The 20,500-nt window shown below is 47.3% G+C and overlaps 3 protein-coding genes and 1 non-coding gene across 12 annotated transcripts in view; 3 read left to right on the plus strand and 1 right to left on the minus strand.

Annotated features, from left to right (window-relative positions):
- IFT122 (intraflagellar transport 122) overlaps nucleotides 1–14,182 on the minus strand; it is a 30,187-nt gene extending 16,005 nt beyond the window's left edge. For 6 of the 9 annotated variants that reach the window (XR_015274949.1, XR_015274948.1, XR_015274950.1 and 3 more), the window contains exons 1-16: nucleotides 13,925–14,182; nucleotides 13,618–13,684; nucleotides 12,400–12,484; nucleotides 11,539–11,617; nucleotides 10,719–10,795; nucleotides 10,229–10,295; nucleotides 9,294–9,440; nucleotides 8,539–8,614; nucleotides 7,905–8,096; nucleotides 7,085–7,223; nucleotides 6,285–6,487; nucleotides 5,708–5,845; nucleotides 4,821–4,985; nucleotides 3,764–3,961; nucleotides 2,112–2,252; nucleotides 361–414 (exon numbers count right to left, since the gene is read on the minus strand). Coding sequence is in view for 6 of the 9 variants with exons in the window: in XM_086845817.1 (XP_086701943.1) it covers nucleotides 361–414; nucleotides 2,112–2,252; nucleotides 3,764–3,961; nucleotides 4,821–4,985; nucleotides 5,708–5,845; nucleotides 6,285–6,487; nucleotides 7,085–7,223; nucleotides 7,905–8,096; nucleotides 8,539–8,614; nucleotides 9,294–9,440; nucleotides 10,229–10,295; nucleotides 10,719–10,795; nucleotides 11,539–11,617; nucleotides 12,400–12,484; nucleotides 13,618–13,684; nucleotides 13,925–13,965 (1,869 nt within the window). In the remaining 3 variants the exon portion in view is untranslated. Of the gene's footprint in view, nucleotides 1–360; nucleotides 415–2,111; nucleotides 2,253–3,763; nucleotides 3,962–4,820; nucleotides 4,986–5,707; nucleotides 5,846–6,284; nucleotides 6,488–7,084; nucleotides 7,224–7,904; nucleotides 8,097–8,538; nucleotides 8,615–9,293; nucleotides 9,441–10,228; nucleotides 10,296–10,718; nucleotides 10,796–11,538; nucleotides 11,618–12,399; nucleotides 12,485–13,617; nucleotides 13,685–13,827 lie in introns of all 9 variants that reach the window. The other 3 variants (XM_086845820.1, XM_086845819.1, XM_086845818.1) reach the window with 1 other exon arrangement.
- Nucleotides 14,183–14,317: 135 nt separating this feature from the next.
- Nucleotides 14,318–17,898, plus strand: MBD4 (methyl-CpG binding domain 4, DNA glycosylase; the record flags this gene model as incomplete). The annotated part of the gene is made up of 7 exons (XM_023935658.2): nucleotides 14,318–14,649; nucleotides 14,814–15,595; nucleotides 15,954–16,028; nucleotides 16,320–16,454; nucleotides 16,684–16,833; nucleotides 17,449–17,552; nucleotides 17,692–17,898. Coding segments are annotated over 7 exons (1,656 nt in total), but the record flags the coding sequence as incomplete, so codon positions are not given.
- Nucleotides 17,899–18,365: 467 nt separating this feature from the next.
- On the plus strand, nucleotides 18,366–20,401 carry RPL32 (ribosomal protein L32). Its single transcript, XM_086845835.1, has 4 exons — nucleotides 18,366–18,639; nucleotides 19,219–19,319; nucleotides 19,485–19,666; nucleotides 20,229–20,401. The coding sequence occupies exons 2-4, from the start codon at nucleotides 19,224–19,226 to the stop codon at nucleotides 20,356–20,358; spliced, it is 408 nt and encodes a 135-aa protein (XP_086701961.1). The 5' UTR covers nucleotides 18,366–18,639; nucleotides 19,219–19,223; the 3' UTR covers nucleotides 20,359–20,401.
- On the plus strand, nucleotides 19,020–19,155 carry LOC111935352 (small nucleolar RNA SNORA7). The gene has a single exon (XR_002867657.1). It is a non-coding gene; the product is annotated as a small nucleolar RNA SNORA7 (small nucleolar RNA).
- Nucleotides 20,402–20,500: the final 99 nt, after the last annotated feature.

Raw genomic sequence — 20,500 nt, forward strand, 5'->3', positions numbered from 1 at the left:
AGTAATTACCTACCTCCAGGGGGTAGGGAAAGCTTAATGAACTCATGTTTATAAAGTATTCTGTACTAAGCTCTGTCAGCACAGTAGTATTCTACAAATTATTAATTGAATATTGAATGTTTTTCCAGTTCTCCTGAAGACAGTTTCAGAAGTTCTCATCCCACACCCACATTCTGGTCCATGAAGTTCCAATCCTATGATTAGAACTTGAGTCACCTCTACTAATCAGGATTTTTCATTTCAAACACATCTCCAACAGTCAGAAGCACTATCCAAACAAAAGTCCTTCCAAAACAGAAAGTACTGATTTTGGCAGAGTAGTAAGTTTAAGAAAATGCACCTTCTTGAACACTGGCTTACCTCTATGCTGCTGATCAGTTCTAAATATCGAAGGTCTCGTACCCTGGTAAATGCCTATTGAAAATAATTAAAACAAAAGAGTAAAAGACATTAACTTGAAAACCCAGAAAAACATAATATTATTCTGCATGAATCAAGCTGTCTTAATGCAAAAAGGACAGGCAGAAGTCTGCTGGGTTTGGGTTTGTGTAGTCCCAAACCCAAAGGGCTCTGACTGTGACTGTGGTCCCTGAGATGTGACAGGAACAACCAAAACAGATCAGCCCTGACATGAGCAGTACAGCAGGGAGAGGGAGCTGTGCCTATCAGTCCCCCAAGAAATACTGAGTGTCAATTAAAATATTACATGCTTTTATTCTGGCTATTTTATAGCTTCTCCATTTCGATGTGAGGTGTGACACAGACAAGGAAATTTCAGGAAACTGTTACAAGGAAAGGCACATAACTGATCCTATTGTCAAAGCCTGCCGCATATGCTCCTAGTTCTTAAACCATTTTGAAAATCCAGCATGAAAGGAGCTCAGAGAGAGGAAAGGAAGTAAGAAGACGATAAGATAAAAGTACTGTAAGACAGTGTAATATCTTTGCAAATGGAGATAAATGTGCAACCCAAAGTCCCAAGTGGCAAAATCACGTGCAAGTTGCAGCAGCTCAGCACTTACTCCTGACATGCATCACAAAACAGAAATTTAACTCTTTGGGCTGCACATTCAAGACTTCCAACCAAACTAATACTTAAGAGGGCACAGAATATTCTGCTTACATTGGATTGGACAAGGAACTATGAGAGCCTTTAATGTCGAGAAGCTGCTTTTGTTTGAATTAATCCACTCTAATTCTAAGAGGGCATTACTTTAAAATTCCAAGGAGGCACTGAAAACTTCTTTTTAAAAGTATCTATTTGCATAAAGACATCCATGAGACTGGAATTATTCTGATGCCTCCACTTAAGAAAAAAAAGAAAGCATTTAATTTCCTTTTTTTTTTTAAAAAAAATCTGTTATTAAAAGATGCCTATCATTACAGACCATTCTCAGCATATTTTTAGAATGTTTTGTCTTTCATACAATATTCATGACATTGAACTCAGTTTGCTTTCTCCTACTTGAGAAGACGTGGTGAAAGAAAATAGGGAAGTATTTTATGCCAGAGAAAACTCAGTTCTTCAGTCCTTGCCCACTCATGGAGCACTCCCCAAAGCAAGGCACGCCACACAGAAAAGGACTGAAATGATCCTATCCCATCACCACTGCCTTCACACAACCTTAATGGGTAGATAACAAAGAACAGGAAATCTTCACGTTTGTATGGAGGTTATATTAAATACGTGGGGGAAAAAACAGCAAGTTTGTAGCACTAAGGAAGGTGGGGGCCAAAGCCAGCTGAGCATCCTCTGCTGCCACCCGGCGGGCTTTGCTGAGCAGCTTTCCCAGCTCTGCTCCCCTAAACCCATTAACGCATTTTCCAGCTGAAACCACTTCCTTCCTATTTTCTAAATTTGGATTTAGAATGTGCCATTTATTTAGGGAGATACGTTAGATTTCAGCTCAAAACCTTGTCTTGAAATCCTGAGTTTGTAACAAACAATTGGTTTGTTTGTGGAATAAGGCACACTGAAGACAAGCAAGACAGTAACCCAGGAGCACCACCTGCATTCCAGCCATAAAACATGCATTATACACACGCACCACACACATATATATAAATATCAAACCCAAGCTTTTTGCTAAATGGGTAGATAAACGCTTTACCTTTTTAGCAGTTTCAAACTCCAGCCCCTCTAAGGCTTCCATGGCCAGCTCTCTCCAGTCAGCATCAGTCACTCCTAAACACGCAATTTGATAGGCTTCTTTAAACATTTTTCGTTCCAGATATTGATACATGGGTGCAGACTGAGGATTGTCATAGAAAAAAACATATCAGAAAGCATAATACTGAGATACATTAGTGAAATTCTCTACAGATATTGTGAAAAAAATATATTCTAACCACAGCTGTTACAAGCTGCCCAGAAAATAAACATCTCCATTTTGTACACAGACAGAATAACGTGCTGGGGTGATCATTATCATATCTTTAGACAAGCTGGGTTAATTACATTCCAAACGCATCCATTTTGAAATCTTCAGTTCCTTGCAATATTAGGAAGTAGTTAAGAATGTGAATTCTTCTGGGAATTGAACATGCCAAATATGACGTACACTGAGCTTTTTCAGTACTTTGAAAGCAGAGCAAAGGAGGAGCAGCGAGTTCTCAAGGGCCAAGAGCATAAGGAGCGGCACCACTGCTGGTGTGACACATCCCTGGAAACATCCAGACACACAGGAAGGAGTGGCAGGGGAAGAAAAGTGACCCTCCTGCCCCAACCTCGAGGACAAAGCTGTTCTACCAAGGCTGTGACTGTACAGGCCCAAAAGACACTCGGGCCTTTGAGGAGATGCCCTGAAGGAAATCCCAGCAGAGCGCTGCCAGCTGCTGCAGGTGACACACACAGAGCGATGTGTCCTCTGAGGGAGCAGGGAGCACTGCAGCACCACTGCCTTAACCTGCCTTTGCAACCCACAGGATGCACCCAGCATGACACAGGTCCATTTCTCCAAAAGCACAGCTTTGGAAAAGCTGCCTTTGTGATAGCACACAGTAATTCTGTGGCACCTCCAGCTTGCCAAAGGCAGCCAGGAGCGTTCAAGGTGATCCTGTCTGTGGCTGCCAACCACCCTGGGCAACCCAGAGCCCCAGGGGACAGAGGGTCTGTAGCAGGTGTCCATTAGTCACTATGAGCAGAGGACATTCTGCCTTCTTCATCAATTCCCAGAGGCAAATCCTGCACACACTTGGATGCAGAGTCACAATCCTTCCACTTTCTTTTTTTGCTTTGTTTTTTTTTTTTTGACTTCTATTGCATCTCATGACACAGAAAACAGCACTTTATGGAAGGCATATCCTACATTTTGAATATAAAGACCACACAGGTACTATACATTCAGACTAAAATATTCCATTTAAATATTGCCTAAAGACATCTAGATGAAGCAACAATAAAACAGTACTTGATGCATTCAAGAAAAATGAAATTACAACAGGGAAAAGTCATATAGAGAGAACACAGTAAAAATCCAGGAGGAGGTAAAGCCTGCACTATATTAGATTTATGTGCATTTGCAAGTAGAAAGGGAGAATCAGAAGCAACAATTACCAACAGCAAAAAGGAAGTTAGCTTAATTAATGCCAAAGAAACAAAAATAAAATAGATCACACAATGTAACTTAAGTAACAATGAAGAAAGTGTGAACTGCAATCGTTTTAGTAACGAAATACAAGTAAATCTCAGAAAAGCTTCTTCACTTGTTAACATTCATGTTTATGAGATATAAAGCAACACTTAATGAGATTAAAGGATTACCTGCGGAACTTCAACTGCTGACATAGAGAAAACATGAAGGCAGAAGATCTTGGAGCCATTGTAACCCACAACAAAGCCTTGCAGTTTTTGCTGGTGGACAGGGAAGTTGCTGGCTTTGATATTGAGGTAACCCCCTCCAGAAAAGCAAAGCATATCCTCACACTGGGTATTCCAGGCCACACTGTTAGCATTGGGTTCCTGATGAGCAAAACATCTCAGGATTACAACTGATGAGGCAATCACATCTTTGCTAAGGAACATGCCTCCTTCAGCTGGAGTGTTTGACCCATGACAGCCTGATGTGTACACACACACACCAATGATTCACATTTGCAATATCCTAAAGCCCAGAATATTCCTAAACAGGTTCATAGGGCCATACTTTACATTTTAATACTCAGCTATTATTGTCTTGCCTTTTATGTACATTTACTAGTTTTTTCTACAATCAATCTGTAGAACATAATACCAAATTCCATAATAACATACTGCTAGTTGGCACATGTAATTGATCCTTTCTTAGTCCACTACACAAAGGAAGTTGCACACCCTATCTTTGCAGCACTCCATCCTTGCTATCCAGTGTTTGCTGAAACATTTAATCAACATTAATAAGTGACTGCTAAACTGCCAATGAAGAGAGCATTATCATGATTCCTTTTATAGCCTATGAATACCCAACAAACAAAGATGTTTAGGCTTTAATTCTGTTTGTACTAATGATAAAACTAAAATGCTCATTAACTGTAATGCTTCAGAGGGAAGCAGGGCAGAGTTCTAAATTAAACTGAAAAGGTCACATGTCTAAGAGCTCTTTATTCAGCTACTGCTCACACAAATCACACAGATTTCCTGTCTTCTCATTCCTACTCCACCATCTCTGAGAGGGTGGTTTTGATAAACAGATCACAATTAAATTCTACAAGATGTGATTAATAGCTTAAGTGAGTTACATGAATTTGTGCACAGCAACACTTTTGGGATGTTTTGTGCACCAAATTTCTTCCAGCCCTCCCGCTCCCCCTTTTAGAAAGCCCCAACAAGTGTTATTTTTCACCTGAAACAGCAGCTCCTTGGTGTGGATGTCGTAGACGAGGCAGGTGTCGTTCTCGTCCACCACGGCCAGCTTGTTGCGGGACGCGCTCATGTCCAGGCAGCGCACGGCCGTGGATTGCTTCAGCAGCACGAGCGCCAGCGCGTTATCCACAAAGATCTTCAGGATCTAGGCACATGTGAAACAAAGTCACTCCAGACATTGCTGTCCCTGCAACTGGAAACAGCACAGCGGGTAAAAACTTCAGTGCTGTCTGAAGTGTGAAACTGCATGCTTTTTCAGAGCCAAACTGCACTAAAATAGGGAAATGCTTCCAGTCTGAGGTCTCTTGAGCAGACTGGCTGCTACAACACGCTCTAGGTCGCAAGCCTACACAGACAAATCAGATGTCATGCACCCTGGATTCTCCACTAGCTACACAATTTCATTAATACAGGAATATATAACATATGGAAGACATACAGGATCTCAACTTCCTTGCTATCAGTAACTCCGGACTCCAGTTTGACACTTGCAGCTGCCACCTGGCGTGTGAAACAAACAGCACTACACCCAGAGAACAGCCACAGCCTCACAAGTGGTCATCAGGAGACAAGTACACACCTCCAACCCCCACTAAAGGCAAACCTGCTCTCTTCACCAAGAATTCAATTTTTGTCAGTTGATACTAACAACCCACAGACTTCTAGACACAGATAAACATATTTGTATGAATTTTACTGTCAGAGAATGTGAAAGACAGAAGTAATTAATTTTTAATTCCAAAATGAGACTGTCAAATAAAATTCTAGATTGTTAAAGCGCCTGCTGCTCCTAAAGTGTCCCTCTAAGAGCACAGAACACACTTTATTTGCAGTGGAAAGGCAAATATCAGACATGCTGTGTCTTACCTGACCATTCTTTAGACCAACTAAGAGGCCTTCTCTTCCTGGAGGTCCTCCAATTACTTTAATGTAACGAATAAGAGATTCCATCAGCCATTCTCGTTCTTTAACACCACTAAATGAGAGGCATTGCAATCTCTTCTCCTAAGGACACAGTAAGAGATAAAGCATAGCCTGGAGGTGAAGACAACAATCTGTGTCTGATGTGTGATGTCTATACCTATACTAGCAGGTGTGTCTACTTCCACATTTAGAAATCATAAAGTCAAATACTCAATTTAATGGGTGAATTTTTTAAGATTTTCCAATCCTGTGAGCAAACAAAAACAGACACCCCCAATCTTTAGCCAGTTGTCCTCTTCCACCCAAAAGTACCCTTGGATTCTGTGCTAATTTATCAAATTCACTATAGAGCCTGTTTTACTGAAGCAGTCACCTGAGCTCTGCAGGGCACAGCAGGGCTGCCTTGGCAAGTGCTGCAGCAGGTTCCACAGCACAGCCACGTCCTGCCAGCCAGGGGCTGGGACAGCTCCTTTGAACACTGAACACACCCCAGGACTACTCTCGCTTTTAAGGCACATACCTGGCATAAAATAATGTGATCTGAACAAACCACCAGCAAGTTACATTCAAATTTCTTTATAATCTTTTCCTTCACCCGATAGTACATATCTGCAGAGTCATCCGAGTACAATTCGTAAATCAGGATTTTCTCTGGCATCTGGATGGCTAATCTGTTTTTGTAGATTGCAATTTTCTTCACAAGCTCTCTGCCTTTTATTCTAACTAGAAATAAAAGACACCAAAATGATAAAGTATAAGCTGACACAAAAATAACATACAGAAGTCAAAGAACTAATGCACTAAAAATGAATCTCCCTAGAGCACCTCTAAAATTCAAGCATATTCCTGCTCAGATATGTTTGCTGCTCTGCATCTACATAATCTACTATCCCTGTCACAGTTTACCACCCTCTATGAACAGCACATTCTGGAGCAGTACTTCAAATCCTTGCCATAAAAAGCCAGAGAAATGAAGAAACAAAATAAGCACAAATGCTTGACGCTACAAGTAAGAAAAATAAAAGCTAAATATAACACATAGTATTTTTATCTCATTTTCAAAGATTAAAACCTTATTTTAAGAGCCCTTGTCCCTCCCAGTCTCTCTGCCAATCCCTACATCTTCCATTAAACCTGTCAGTGCTGAACTTGCACACTCCAAGTTTGCACTCTCCTCATGCACAGTCCGTTCCACACGGTTTGACTGTCAAAGTGACAACAGCCTGTCAGGTAGATGCAGCACATATTCCAAGTGTCCTGATGGGTATTAATTAAAACAAATTGCATGAAGCTTTGGCCTACCTGCAAGTGTGGAATTACCTTTTTGCTCTGTGATGAGGTGCTGGACAATAACATCAGTCATGTTGTCCCTGTAAGCGTAGCGATCTTTATAGAGGCCGTGGACAGTGCTGAAAATCAGCTGGTAGAAGGAGATTGTTCCATCCTGACACCCTACTGCCTGAACACAAGAAGGGGATCATTTTAGTTAATTGGTACATACAGGTGAGAGCTGGCAGAGCGTGTGGTGTTTATATGAAAACCATGTCCCTTTTGCTGCACAATGAATAGACAGACACCAGTTACAGCTGACTCAGATTAAACCGTGGTACAAGTGCAGTGCAGAGTGATCTTCCCATAGACCATGGAAACCACCATCCTGGGTGGGGGCTTTGGCTTTGTTTGGTTGGGTTTTGGGTTAGATTTTTTGTGGAGGGGGTGTGTTTGTTTATTTTTAAGTTTGCTTTAATTCTCTTCCCACTTGTACAGGACTCAAGAGTGGAGCATTTTGGGCTGACAGTTGCCCTGTAGGCATTTTCTTCCCATCATGAAATTAATTAGGTCAGTTCCAGAAGTTATTAGCTGATATTTTAAATTATTTTTCCCTCTTCTTTTTCAATTAAAATGCAGAAGATACCTTACCACTTCAGAGCAGGTGTTATGCTCCTTACATCTTTCTTACAGCTCAGGTTTTACTTCTGTGGGATATTTGTAATTCCAGTGGCAGTTCTAAGACCTCCTGAGACACTGCTGAGGTTCTACTGCCTTGGTAGGAATGTCCAAGCAACTCAGCTGAAAATCTATGATCTGACTATAAGTAACAAATTCCCTGTGAAAATGTTAGAAAAAAATCCCTACTCACCACATAGTTGGAGTCTGGTTTAACTTTGCAGGTCCACACCCAGCTGCTCTGCTCTCCCACGGTGCCCAGGCGTACCCCATCCCTCGTGAAGAGAGAAACCTGTCTATCTGAACCTCCCAGCAAGAGATACTCTCCTTTAGTAAAGTAGCTGATGCAGCATGGGTCAAAATTGAGTACTCTGTCCTTCCCAATCTACAAGGGAAAATAAAAGAAAAAATCAATCAAAAACATTAACAAAAGGATAATTTCATCTTTCCTGAAGGCAACAAGTGCTATCACTGATGCCATTAATCTCCTCCATGCATGGCTTTTCAATACCCAGAACCACTGGCTCTACTAAGATTCCCAAAGGCAGTTCTAAAATACATCCAAGAATCCCTCTAGTCCCAAACCATTCTGCTCAGAATGCAACAGCTCACAAAACCCCTCTAACCAGCTGAAAAAACCTACAGAGATGTTCTCTACAAACCAGTGAACAATGTCAGAGGAGTCAGCAGAGTTTAATGGCTTTAATGGAAGAACTGCAAGACAGCAGATGAGCTGCTATGTGAGAAACAACAGCTGAAGGAGTAATGGTTAAAAGGCTGGGAAAACAGAAGACCTTTGACTCTTGAATAAACTCTCCAAGACATACCTGCTTGCCACTCAGGTGATAAAAGGAAAGCTTCTGACCCCAGTCTGCCACAGCTAAAATGTCATTGCGTTCATCTCTGGAAAAAAAAAAAAAAAAAAAAAAAAAGTAATTCTACAGCAATTCATTAACAAATTTCTTAGAGCAACAGCACCAAGCAGAATAGCAGAATTCACTTCACGTTATTCTTTAAAAGTCACAAACTGAAAGGACGGCAGTTTGTCATTTAAAGCTGTGGAAAACAACTTGGGGACACAAAATCAAAACCAGACTCCCCTACTGGAATAACCCAAAGCTTGAGGTGGGAGGGCAGGCTCTGCTCCCAGGGAACATGAGCACAAGAAGAAGAAATGGTCTCAAGCTGTGCCAGGGAAGGTTTAGGTTGGATTCTGGGAACATTTCTTCCCTGAAAGGGTTGTCTAGCCCTGGCACAGCTGCCCAAGGAGGTGGTCAAATCCCAGTTCCTGGAGGGATTTAAAGCCCTGTGGATGAGGCACTTGGGGACAGGTGTTAGTGGTGGCCTTGGCAGAGCTATGGGAATGGTTGGACTTGATGTCTCAAAGGGCTTTGCCAATTTAAAGATAACTTGTTCCCAGGTTCTCCATTCAGTTGAAGACTGGCAGCAAAGCCAAAACCATAATCACTTAAAGAAGGTAACACACATGGCATTAATCTGTTCCAGCAGGGATAAAATGAGCAATCAATGAGCCAAGAATTATCTATTCAGCATGAAATAAAGGATGGATGAAATTATTTACCTGGAAGGATTCCAACAAATTGACCATATTGGAGAGGAAGAGCCCCCTGGCCTCTCTATTCTCACTTTCTCATCACCATTTTTGTTCCTTATGCTGACAATGCCGTTGAACATCCCCAAAGCAAGGTACTGGCCATCATTTGTCCAGCTGAGAAAACACATACATACTGAAGTGTAAACTACTACAAACAAGCAGCAGGAAGGCAGGATGGCATATAGCACACTCACAGGAATGGTAGATTAAAGCATATTTCTAAGAGGGAGTTCTGGAAGGTGGCTAGTAACCCTACGGTTTGTTTATGCATCTAAATCCACATTTATAGCAGCAGCACGCTCTACATAGAGAACATTTTATCTTATACACAGAAGTAAAATAATAAATTAAAGCTTGCAGTATCTGTAGCATGTGCTGAGTCAGATACCTTTTGGGGATGGCAGTCTGGGAGTAGAACAAAATGCTTTAAAAGCCACATTTAGAATATGATTGGACAGAACTGTCTGGTGTAGGACAGAGGGGGGCCTAGGGTGTATTCTGGTCTCTTCTTTGGTCAGATGCACGCCTTCAGTCACTCGGAACCTGAACCCTTGCTTCAGGTTCTCCACAGAGGTAATACCTTCTTCAGCTGGTGGAAACACCAACAGTACAGGGAATGAACTACAAAAATTACAATTATTTTTCCTCTAACTTAATTTTACTGTTGTTGCACAAGACAGATGAACAGACAACGGACAGATAACCTAAGACACCTGCTAAAGACCAGAATATGTCTCTGATGCCTTCAGAAGGATTTGGTTATAAATAGGACCAAGCATAACCCAACACTTTGCTACTGAAAAAGAAGGAGGGAAAAGTCCTTTTCTTTAAAGCTTCTGTCTTACTTGAAATGGTTTGTATTGAAACCAACTTAAATTACACAGATAGCCCTTAAAACTTACCTACAGCAAGTAATCTTGGAGCTTGTTTTATGTTTAGAGACTGACTTCTGTTCAGGAGACCACAAGCCTTGACAAAAGAAAACAAAAAGCCAATGACAAGTAAGTATGCACCAGTGTTCAGACTGGAAACTAGTACTAGTACGGTCAGGGGACTCATTTGGAATTTTGGAGGCATCAAAGTCTTGTCCACTGCTAGAACAATGTTTAAATACATATTATTTATTATTAAATGGGAAAAATCCATCTAACTAACAGAGGTGGACTCTGTAAAAAAATCCAATAACACTGCAGCACACTTGATCCTTGCTACACTGTCCCTTCCCACTGAGTTTAAGTGATTTAAATCAGTATCCAATGTCACTGAATGTTAGGTAGCTTTATGAACATGTCTTCTGGAGTTACAGAGCTGTACCTATCTGTGGTTAGCTTCGCTATCCAGCTGTAATGGAATTCACTGTCTCAATGGAAAAGTTCAAGGGAGAAGACATACCAAAATCCCCAGATGAGCAGGATGCCAACTGATGAGTGAGAGGATTGTATGAAACACACTGGATAGAGTCATTATGCCTGGAATGAAGTTACAATCAGATTTTAATAAATCATTCTTAAATGTCCCTTTTCTGACTTTCAGCGAGTGAGCTGAAAATGTCAAAATAATTGGACTGGTTTATAGTACATCAAGTAAATCTGCTATTACTGTAAAGCAAATCAGTAATAAACCTTGTAAAAACTGTCTCCATGTAGCACAATTCACTGTATTTCATCAGGATTACAGCAACTGTGGTTTGTGAAATAAGACTGAGGTTATATCCAAATCCTAAATCAAGTGTGCTTGTGCAGGCTCTGTGCAGTAACCAGCTAACAGAAACTCCTGATACATGTGCAGTCAGGAAACAGAACATGAAGTTGTTGCTTCAGAGGGCTGACTGAAAACAGAGCCAGATGATTGAAATATACCAAAAGTGCCAAGCCCATCTTTAATTTGATCTTTGAACCAGAATTATGGTTTATTACAGAGGACTGGTCATATTACGTTTCATTTTATTCTGACCTATTCTGAGTTTCCCTAGTTCTCTGTCAGCCCTCTAAATTCATAGATTTCTCTGGATTCCCCACTTCCTTTTATGTCTTTAATTGCTTTCCTGCCTCATTCAGATACTTCAGCTGTTCTTTTCCTCCTCCCTCCCCCATCACCCCTTTTCTCTGACCTTAGTGAACCTTCTCCCAGATCTAACAGCTTGTGCTCTTTAATTGCAGCAGTGCATAATCAAATTGGTTTTTGAAGCACAGAACTGAACGGCATCACTTACGTGTATTTCAGAATTCCTTCTAACTTTGAAGTCCAAATTATCACACTTTTATCAGCAGAACCAGATGCAAAACGCTTGCCTAGGAATTAGAGATAATTTAAATCCCACAAATACAAGAATTACTTTCACTCCAAATACTCAATCAAAGAGAGAGCAAGAAGTTCTTGAACTCGACAAGGCTCAAGTAATAAAGGGCTGACACTGAGTGCCTGGATGTGCTGGTGCTTCCTTAGCCACGTGGAGCTCCAATGGCTGCACTGCACTCTTCCATGGCCTTGCCAGTAACCAGTCCTTCCAGTGCTGTCCAGCCCCAGGCTGGAGACTGATGGGAACAGTGACAAGTTAAACTGGTACATTGTCACAGGAACTCCCATGACCCAAACAGCAGCAGCTGCAGGAAGGCTCCCAAGCCCACAGAGTGAGTTCCACTGAACAAGAGTTGTAGACCATGAGAGAAGCAGAGTGCAGTGAGAAGGTCCTTCACATATGAAGGATCAGGAGATCAGGAAGTTCTGGGATAGAGGAATTACAGGAATCTCTGAGGTGAGCCTTCTCCTCATGCTACCCATGAATATACACTTTACCAACTAAACCTAACACTAAAGCCAAAGCAGTGGGACCACAGCTCTTAGGTTCACAGGTGACCTTACAGGTGCTTGTGCAGGTAGCACCTGCACAGCAGATCACACCCTCCACTGGACAATAAACCCCAGCACCTGCTAAAGAACAAACCCCCAGCACTCACATGCTGCGACTGGAACAACCCCCATTTCTCCATCTTCAGTGGGCAATCACAAAAGGGAGAGATGCACTTCACAAACCAGGCTAACCAGGCTAACAGTGCCCCAAGGTGCTATTTACCATCTTTGGCATAAGCCACGCAGTACACAGTGTCTTTATGTCCTTTCAAAGGCTGAATTAGGGTTCCATCAGAAGTATCATACACCTGTTCAGATGGGGAGAGAAAAAAAACCAATGCAAATATACAAACAAAAGAACTTACACAAGAAAAACCTTCAGTGAATCACAGAACTACATTTGGATGGGAAGGGACTTTAAAGCTCACTCAGTTCATGCCCTTGCCATGGGGCAGTGAGACCTCCCACGAGACCAGGTTGCTCCGAGCCCCATCCAACCTGGCCTAAAACACCTCCAGAGTGAGGACTGGGATACAAAATTACTGAAGGCCAACAGATAATGCACTTTCTTTTGTGTCTGTTTTTTGGATTTCATACAGTTCATACAAAACAAAACACTTTCTAGAACAGAAATAGCTTTCTGTAACGTCACACTTATTAGAAAGAAAGAAGTCAGTACTAGAAAATAACATGCACAAAGGACATTTTTCAACAGGTCGTTTGGCAGCTTTATGTAAGTTTTACATCTTATTGGCTTTTTATCTTTTATATTTTATATCTTGCTGTTAAAACATCTTTCTACACATTTGATGTTTAAGCATAATGAATCACTGCCAAGGAGCATCACTAAATACGTGATTCTGTTAGCCCTGAAAATAACACTTGCTGTCCTGCAGCGATGAATTCCACCTCTACAATCCATCCATCATCCCTCCACCCCGTCCATCCCTTCCTGCAGGTCTTACATCTGCCCCATCTGAAAACTTTGCAGGACCTGTGCACAGCTGATCCTGAGCTGCTCTTGCAGCAGCCCCAAGGACTCACCAACAGCTAGAGATGAATGTTCACACATCTTTCCTATCACCACAATGCAAAAACACGGGTTTGGGTTTGAATCTCGCCCCTGTCACAGAGATGCACAGCCCTTGCACTATGTGCCAGGTCTAGGGGCAGGTTCATCAAACCCCGGGCACGGCACAAGAGGACGAGATGACACAAATAACTTAAATCGCATTACTTTTGGAAATAGAGCTTAAAACTTGGTAAGAAATATTTAAAAGCTTCAGAACACTTTAGAATTGGCCTGCATTAATATGCATGTTGCTGTGAGGCTGCGCTGACAGAGATAAGGGGATTTCAGATATGTTATATTCATAAGTTAATGCAAAAGAAATCATGCTCCTACAGCTGTAAGGGAGAGAAGACAGGAAGGTTTCCCTACCAGCAGCCTGTTTCCAGCAGCAATTATCAGCTGGGTCCCATCCGGCTTGAACGCGAGGTCGTAAATACTGAGGGAAACAAACAAAGCAAGAAGTGCGTGTCAGGAGATAGAAATAGATCCCCTGCCCGTCAGATGTGCCACATGGCCAGCACTGGTAGCGGCACAGTGAGCGTGGCTGTGATCGCCCACACATTCCCCGAGCAGAGGAACCGGGCCCGGCCCCGCGCTGGGAAACCCCCGCAGCCCCGAGCGGCCGCGGGGAGCGGAGCGGGGCGGGCCGGCAGCGGCTGGGCCCGGGGCCGCTCACCACTGCTCCGCCCTGTCGCGCCAGGTGAGCGCGGCCCGCATCCCTCGGGCCCGGCACGGCTCGGCACCGCTCAGCACCGCTCGGGACCGCTCAGCACCGCTCGGCACCGCTCGGCACCGCTCGGGACCGCTCAGCACCGCTCAGCACCGCTCGGCACGGCACCGTCCGGAACCGGCCCTCACGGCCCGGCCCGCTCCGCTCCCCGCCGCTTCGCCCGCCCCGCCGCTGCCACGGGCAACGCGCCTGCGCCCGGGGCCCGCGGGTCCGCCACCCGCCAGGGGGCGCTGTCAGCCCCGCAGGGCCCGCTCGCGCGGGGCGGGCGCGGAGGCGGTGCCGTGACGTCACGGGAGCGGCGCGCGGGCGATGGCGGCGCCGGGCGCGGCGGGCGGGTGAGGGCGGAGCGGAGCCGGGTTCGGACCCGGTCAGCGCGGCAAGAACGGCGTCGGTCCGGCCCCGGGCTCCTGTGGGCGTCCGTGGCCAGGCCCGTCCTGCCGTCCCCGGAGCTTCCCCAGCAGCTGGACCTTACCCGGGCTCTTCTTCCCCTGCAGCCCCGGGGGCGGCGGTCGAGGCGCAGCGGCGGCGGAACGGCCCGGCCCCAGCCCCGGCCCCGGCTGCGGGGACCGCGGCCCGGCGGGGCCCAGCGCCGTCCCGCGCGGGTGGCAGCGGGTGAGCAGCCGCAGGCGGGCGGGCAGGACGGCCGGGAGGATCGACGTGTACTTCGTAAGGTGAGGCTGGGGCTGTCAGTGAGCTCTGTGCGGCCTTTCCTGGCAGGACCACAGAAATGTGCTCAGATATCGCCCTGAAAACTCCTTTGTTTTGGGGCTGTTTTTAAGCAAAGAGCAGCAGAATGAGAAAGTAATTGCTAATTTACTTTCCTTTCCTACCACAGCCCTGAAGGGAAGAAGCTGAGGTCAAAACGAGCACTTGTGGAGTATTTGCAGAAAACTGGGGAGACAACACTGAAAGCAGCAGATTTTGATTTCACAACTCCTCAAGGGAGCACATGCTCAGGGTTGAGGGGATATGGCACAGGAGATGTGAGGACTGACCTGGAAAAGGAGGATTGTCAGAGGAAAGTGCAGGAGCTCCATGCACAGAATGGTGCTGAGATTGGAATTCAGAACATCCAGGCTGGGAATGGACACCTGGAAGATGCTGCATCTACTGTGGAAAGCACAGACTTAGTAATGGAAGGCACAAACTCAGAGAGTTTGAAAACCAGAAAAAAGGGGACAGACGGGAAAAGTGTCCAAACTAGGAAGTGTGGGAAGGGCTCAGAAAGGAGGAACCAAGGTGACACCAAGAGCAAGAGGCAGAGAAGAATCTCTAACACATGGGAGACAGAATGTGTTCAGAACAAGAGGGGCCGTAGACAGACAGACACATGTGGAGCTGACAGCCAGGGTGTGGGTGCTGACCCTGTGGATGCAGGGAAAACTCTGTCAGGAGTGTCCAGGGCACGGCTGAGGTCAGTGGCTGGCTCACAGAGGGAGCTGGGGCCCTGCTCCAGTGATACACCTGCTACGAGGTCTGAGGAGAAATCCTATGGACCGGAGACAGGGAAAGTGCCAGATGCGGGGGATGTGGCTGAGCAGAATGTTAAATGTGACACCGAGGTGGATGCTGAGCCGTGGGACGGGACAAGCTTCACAGCAGTCAGAATGTCACCAGGTGCGTGTGTGCGAGAGCAGAATGGGATGGCAATCCTCAGCTTGTGCCCAGGCCTCTCCTGGCTGTTGAGGCCATGTGTTCTGCTTCAGGTCAAGCTGCTCTGACATCCAAATCTCCTTTATATCCAACAGCATTTAAATTAATACAGATTTACTCAAAACTGAAACTTACTGTGCCAAGCTCTTAAGCTGTACAGTGTCAGAAAACAATCTGGAGGAGATTTAAGGTACATCTGTGTTCTGTACATGAGAAGAATTCCTTCTGTGTCCATCATGGCATAGAGTGGAAATGGTGTGTGAAACATGACAGCAAAATACTTGGTCTTTTTGCCTAACGCTGAAGTTTTATTTCTTTACAGAAGAGTCTGTCCTGCGAACACAAGTGGAGAGAAGGAAAACGAGTCCATATTTTTCCAGTAAATACAGCAAAGAAGGTATTGTATTTAGGGAAATACATTTTTTTATGGGGAAGGGATAGGATGGCTCAGGATCAAGTGATGATGTGGAAAATTCCTTGCAGCTTTACACTGGCTGCAGCTGTGCTGAGTGGGACACAGTCCCCTGCAGCCCTGTAAAGGCTGTGTGGGAACTGCCATGGCTCCATCTGCACAATGCCTCCACAAAAATGCTTCAGAGGTCTTCATTTTAATTGGTTTTTTTTTTCATTAAATAGGTAAAGCTGTCTTTTCCTTTCTAATAAATATTCCTGTGTTGCCCCTGTACAGCCCCCAGCCCACCCAGAAGGAAGGCCCTCAGAAAATGGACTCCTCCACGTTCTCCTTTCAATCTTATCCAGGAAACACTCTTCCATGATCCATGGAAGCTTCTCATTGCCACCATATTTCTTAACAAAACCTCAGGTAAGTAGAGGAGCAGGAGTAGGTGTGTGAATGGTGGGAGGTGTTACAGGGCTGAAACAGCTGCCAGTTTTAATGGCATTAATGAAAGAATCAATTTATTTTAACTTGTTTCACTGTGAAATAATCTTAGTTAGTACCTTGCCTTGGAAAAGCTCACTTGAGAAAGTATATGGATAGTGCAGAAGGAGAACTCCATCCCAGCCTCCTGCTCACAAGATTCTTTCACCAGGGAAAATGGCCATTCCAGTGCTCTGGGAGTTCCTGAAGAAGTATCCTTCTCCTGAGGTAGCCAGGGCTGCAGACTGGAAAGAGATGTCCGAGCTGCTCAAACCTCTTGGTCTCTATGAACTCAGAGCCAAAACCATCATCAGGTTCTCGGGTGGGTTTTCCTGACATCTGGAACAATCTTGGTTATGTTGGCAAAAGACAAACAGCTTTGATCCAAATGCTGCTCTGTGGGTTCTCTATTGGGTGGGTTGGTGAGTTATTCTGTGCAGCATTTGGGATCCACTGGTGTCACACAAGCAAAGCTGCTGATCCCAGTCTGAGCTGGGAAGGAAATGCCAGCCACGGTGTGTTCTGCAGGAGACCAGAAACTTGTTGAAGAGCCCCAAGCCCTTCTTGCAGCACTGTTGTGGGGTGGCTCTGCTCAGGGTTGCTCTGGTGACCTGCAGACTGCCTTTCCAGCTGGGATTTTTCTGATTTTGATATTTTCTATAGTCAGAACCTGCAGAAGAGAATTTTTTTTATGGTGAGAGAGATTATGATTAAAACTCCTATGGTGGTTTGTTGAAGAGGTTTTTAAGATTAACCTGTGGAGATTTCTGGCCTGCATTCACCAGGAAACACATAAAACTTGTGGTTTTCATTTGAAATGTGCCAAAGTGAAGACATGTGACAGTGGCACAGGGTCCTGCCTGGTTGCTCCTTGTGTCCTGGCAGTGAGGGCAGGGTCTGTGTGGGCAGGTGCTGAGTGCTGTGCCCTGCCCCACAGGTGAGTACCTGAGCAAGGCGTGGCGGTATCCCATCGAGCTGCACGGCATTGGCAAGTACGGCAATGACTCCTACAGAATCTTCTGTGTCAACGAATGGAAGGAGGTGCGTGGTGCTCTTTGGGTCCTTCAGCATCTCACCTGTGCCCACTGAACCCCTGGCACTGGAAAACCAACGGAGTGTTGGAGCCATGAGATATTTTAAGGTGTTCTAGTAAATACTTGATGTTTTCCCTGTGTCTTAGGTGCAGCCACAGGACCACAAGTTGAATGTGTACCACAGGTGGCTGTGGGAGAACCGGGAGAGTCTGAGCATCGACTGAGCTGAGCTGCGTGTGACCTGGCCCCACCACCTCCCCTCGGGTGCCCTCACAGTTCTGGGTGTAAATATTTGTATGATGTCATGGCTGGGATCATTGCTTTTTTTTTAATAAATGTGTCCCTGTTTTGTAGTGCCTTTGTCTTCTTGCAGTGCAGTTTTGTGCCCGCAGCTGCCTCCCCGGACTGGGGGCTCGCTGGGCACAGCCATCCAGTGCCCCCCGTTGCCTCCCGCAGGTCCGGAGCAGTCGGGCTCTGATCTCCCGTGCTGCACACGGGCTGAGGGGGAGCGGACCCTGCCCGGCCCTGGCGCTTCCCCAGTACCCACCAGTACCACCTACTGCTGCATTCCCAGTCTCATCCAGGGCCGGGCCCCGTGTCGCTCCGGCAGGAGCGGGCCCGGGGTGGGTTCTGGCTCCGGGGAGCTGGAGCCGCTCTCGGGACCCTCGGGCAGCGCCGCGCTGTTCCCGGGGCCGGGGGATGTCCTGACGGGCCAGGACCCGCCGCAATCGGCTCCGCCACGCCGCCAGGCGGCGCCTGCCCGCCCGCTCGTACTGGCGGAAGTGGCTGGCGAGCACAGGCCGGCGGTGTGACGCCACCAGGTCCTGCCAGCCTCATAGCAGGCACGCTGTTCGTGGCACTGGGCGGGAAGCACCGATCTGGGCGCCCCCGCTGGACTGAACCTCCCTGCCCGGTGCCACCTCGCTGCGGCGGCGGCCTGACCTCCGCACCGCCTCGCCGGCGCCTGGTGCCGTGTGTGCGCGGCCGCGGCGCCACACACCCCTGCCAGGACCTCCCGCGTGTCCCATAAGCGCTTGCGCGGGGGGCGCCTCCCTCTTTCGGCAGGGCCCGCGGTGGACGCGCCATCGGCACCGGTGAGTCCCGGCCGCGCCATCCGCGGCCATCGGGGCCATCCGGCCCCCGGCGCTTCTGGCACGGACCGGCTCCTTCCCTTTCTCTTTTCCTCCGCCGCATCTTTTCCCCGGGGCGCGGAAAGCGGCCCCCGCGGGCCGGGGCCGGTCCTCTGCCTGCCGGGGCGACCCCGGATGGGCGGTGCTGGGGCCTCAGCAGCCTCAGCCATGCCCCTTCCCGGGCGGCGGGGCCGCCTCGGTCGCGCTCCCGGGGCAGCGCTCGGTCCACGAGCCGGGCCGGGGCCTCTGAAGCGTGGGCGGGCGGAGCCGGAGGGTCTCGGTCGCTGTCCGGTGCGCCGGGCTCCGGGCAGGAGCATCGCAGGGCCGCGGGGATGACAACACACCACCTCCCAGGATCGCATCTGGAGAGCTCCCAGTGCTCTGCCAGTTTCGGAGGCGGGAGGCAGAGCCTCAGCAGATGAAGACCCATTCCCTCACCGGCCTGCTGTGGCCCGCGGGGGAAGGCAGTCTGCGACACGTATTGCCCGGGTAGCTGCACCGCGCCTTGGCCATGCCCCTCGCTCACCCCACTCTGTCCCGCAGCCACCATGCCTGCCCTCAGGCCTCTCGTGAAGCCTAAGATCGTCAAGAAGAGAACCAAGAAGTTCATCCGGCACCAGTCCGACCGCTATGTCAAGATCAAGGTGAGGAGTTGCTGCAGGCTCCCAGTGACAAGACCTTTTGGGGTGCCTTTGGTGTAGGTGGTGAAGGAAAGCCCAGCAGGGCAGGGAGAGGTCAGTGTGTGCAGCCTTCAGGCCAGCTGTGTGCAGGGGAGTCTCGTTTTGTAACTGTTCTCTGCATTTGTGCAGCGCAACTGGCGCAAACCCAGAGGCATCGACAACAGAGTGCGCCGGCGCTTCAAGGGGCAGATCCTGATGCCCAACATTGGCTATGGCAGCAATAAGAAGACAAAACACATGCTGCCCACAGGCTTCAGAAAGTTCCTGGTCCACAATGTGAAAGAGCTGGAAGTGCTGATGATGAGCAACAAGTGAGTGTGTGGGGCCTGTACTCACACCTGGGAGAGGTGGCATGGTCAGGGTGAAATGAGGGAAGTGACTGCCTTTGAGGGCACAGATGCCATCACAATTCCCTCAATGCCACTGGAGGGTGGGGGCACAGAGAGGCCTTGGGGCTGACAATCTCATCCCCTTGGCAAAGATACAACAGTGGTGAGCAAGGCTGTGCCAGGCTGGTAACCAGGGTCAGAACTGGGGCTCTGGGTCAGACCTGGGTACAAGTCTTCCCCAGTGCTTGTTTTCAGTATAAAGTAGTAAGAGCAATAATTAACCACTACCTCTGACTGAGTCATTCACAAGAATGGCTGAGCTGTTCTGGAGGGGAGCTCCTGCTTCAGGCCAGGCGAGTCAGGCTTGGTGAGCGGTGGCAGTCATGGTTCAGTGCCCATGCAGTGGTGCCCCCATGCTCAGCTGTGTCCAAGTACTGCTGGCAGGAAAGCTCCAACGCTTTCCCATGGTGGGATGGCTCCAGAGGGCTTTGCCTTGGCTCTGGGTGCTGCCAGAGCCAAGCTCAGCACTGTCTGTCTCCAACAGGTCGTACTGTGCAGAGATTGCCCACAACGTGTCCTCGAAGAACAGGAAGGTCATTGTGGAGAGAGCCGCACAGCTCGCCATCAAGATCACCAACCCCAACGCCAGACTGCGCAGCGAGGAGAACGAGTAGCAGCCTCTGCAGCACAGGTGTATTTAATAAAGTGTCAGTCCAACTCGGGTGCTGTTTTGCATGGGCAGGGGAGGGGCAGCAGCCTGTGTCTGGCTCCAGGGCTCTGCTCTCAGGGACACTCAAGGAGCAGTGTCATGGTGAT

Source organism: Cyanistes caeruleus, chromosome 11, assembly GCF_971803275.1.
Source record: "Cyanistes caeruleus chromosome 11, bCyaCae1.hap1.1, whole genome shotgun sequence".
NCBI lineage: Eukaryota > Metazoa > Chordata > Aves > Passeriformes > Paridae > Cyanistes > Cyanistes caeruleus.

Coding starts and splice junctions, on each gene's coding strand:
- RPL32 (XM_086845835.1), top strand. CDS start 19,224: ATGCCTGCCCTCAGGCCTCTCGTGAAGCCTAAGATCGTCAAGAAGAGA. Junction 19,320..19,484: donor ACCGCTATGTCAAGATCAAG/GTGAGGAGTTGC, acceptor GCATTTGTGCAG/CGCAACTGGCGCAAACCCAG. Junction 19,667..20,228: donor GTGCTGATGATGAGCAACAA/GTGAGTGTGTGG, acceptor TGTCTCCAACAG/GTCGTACTGTGCAGAGATTG.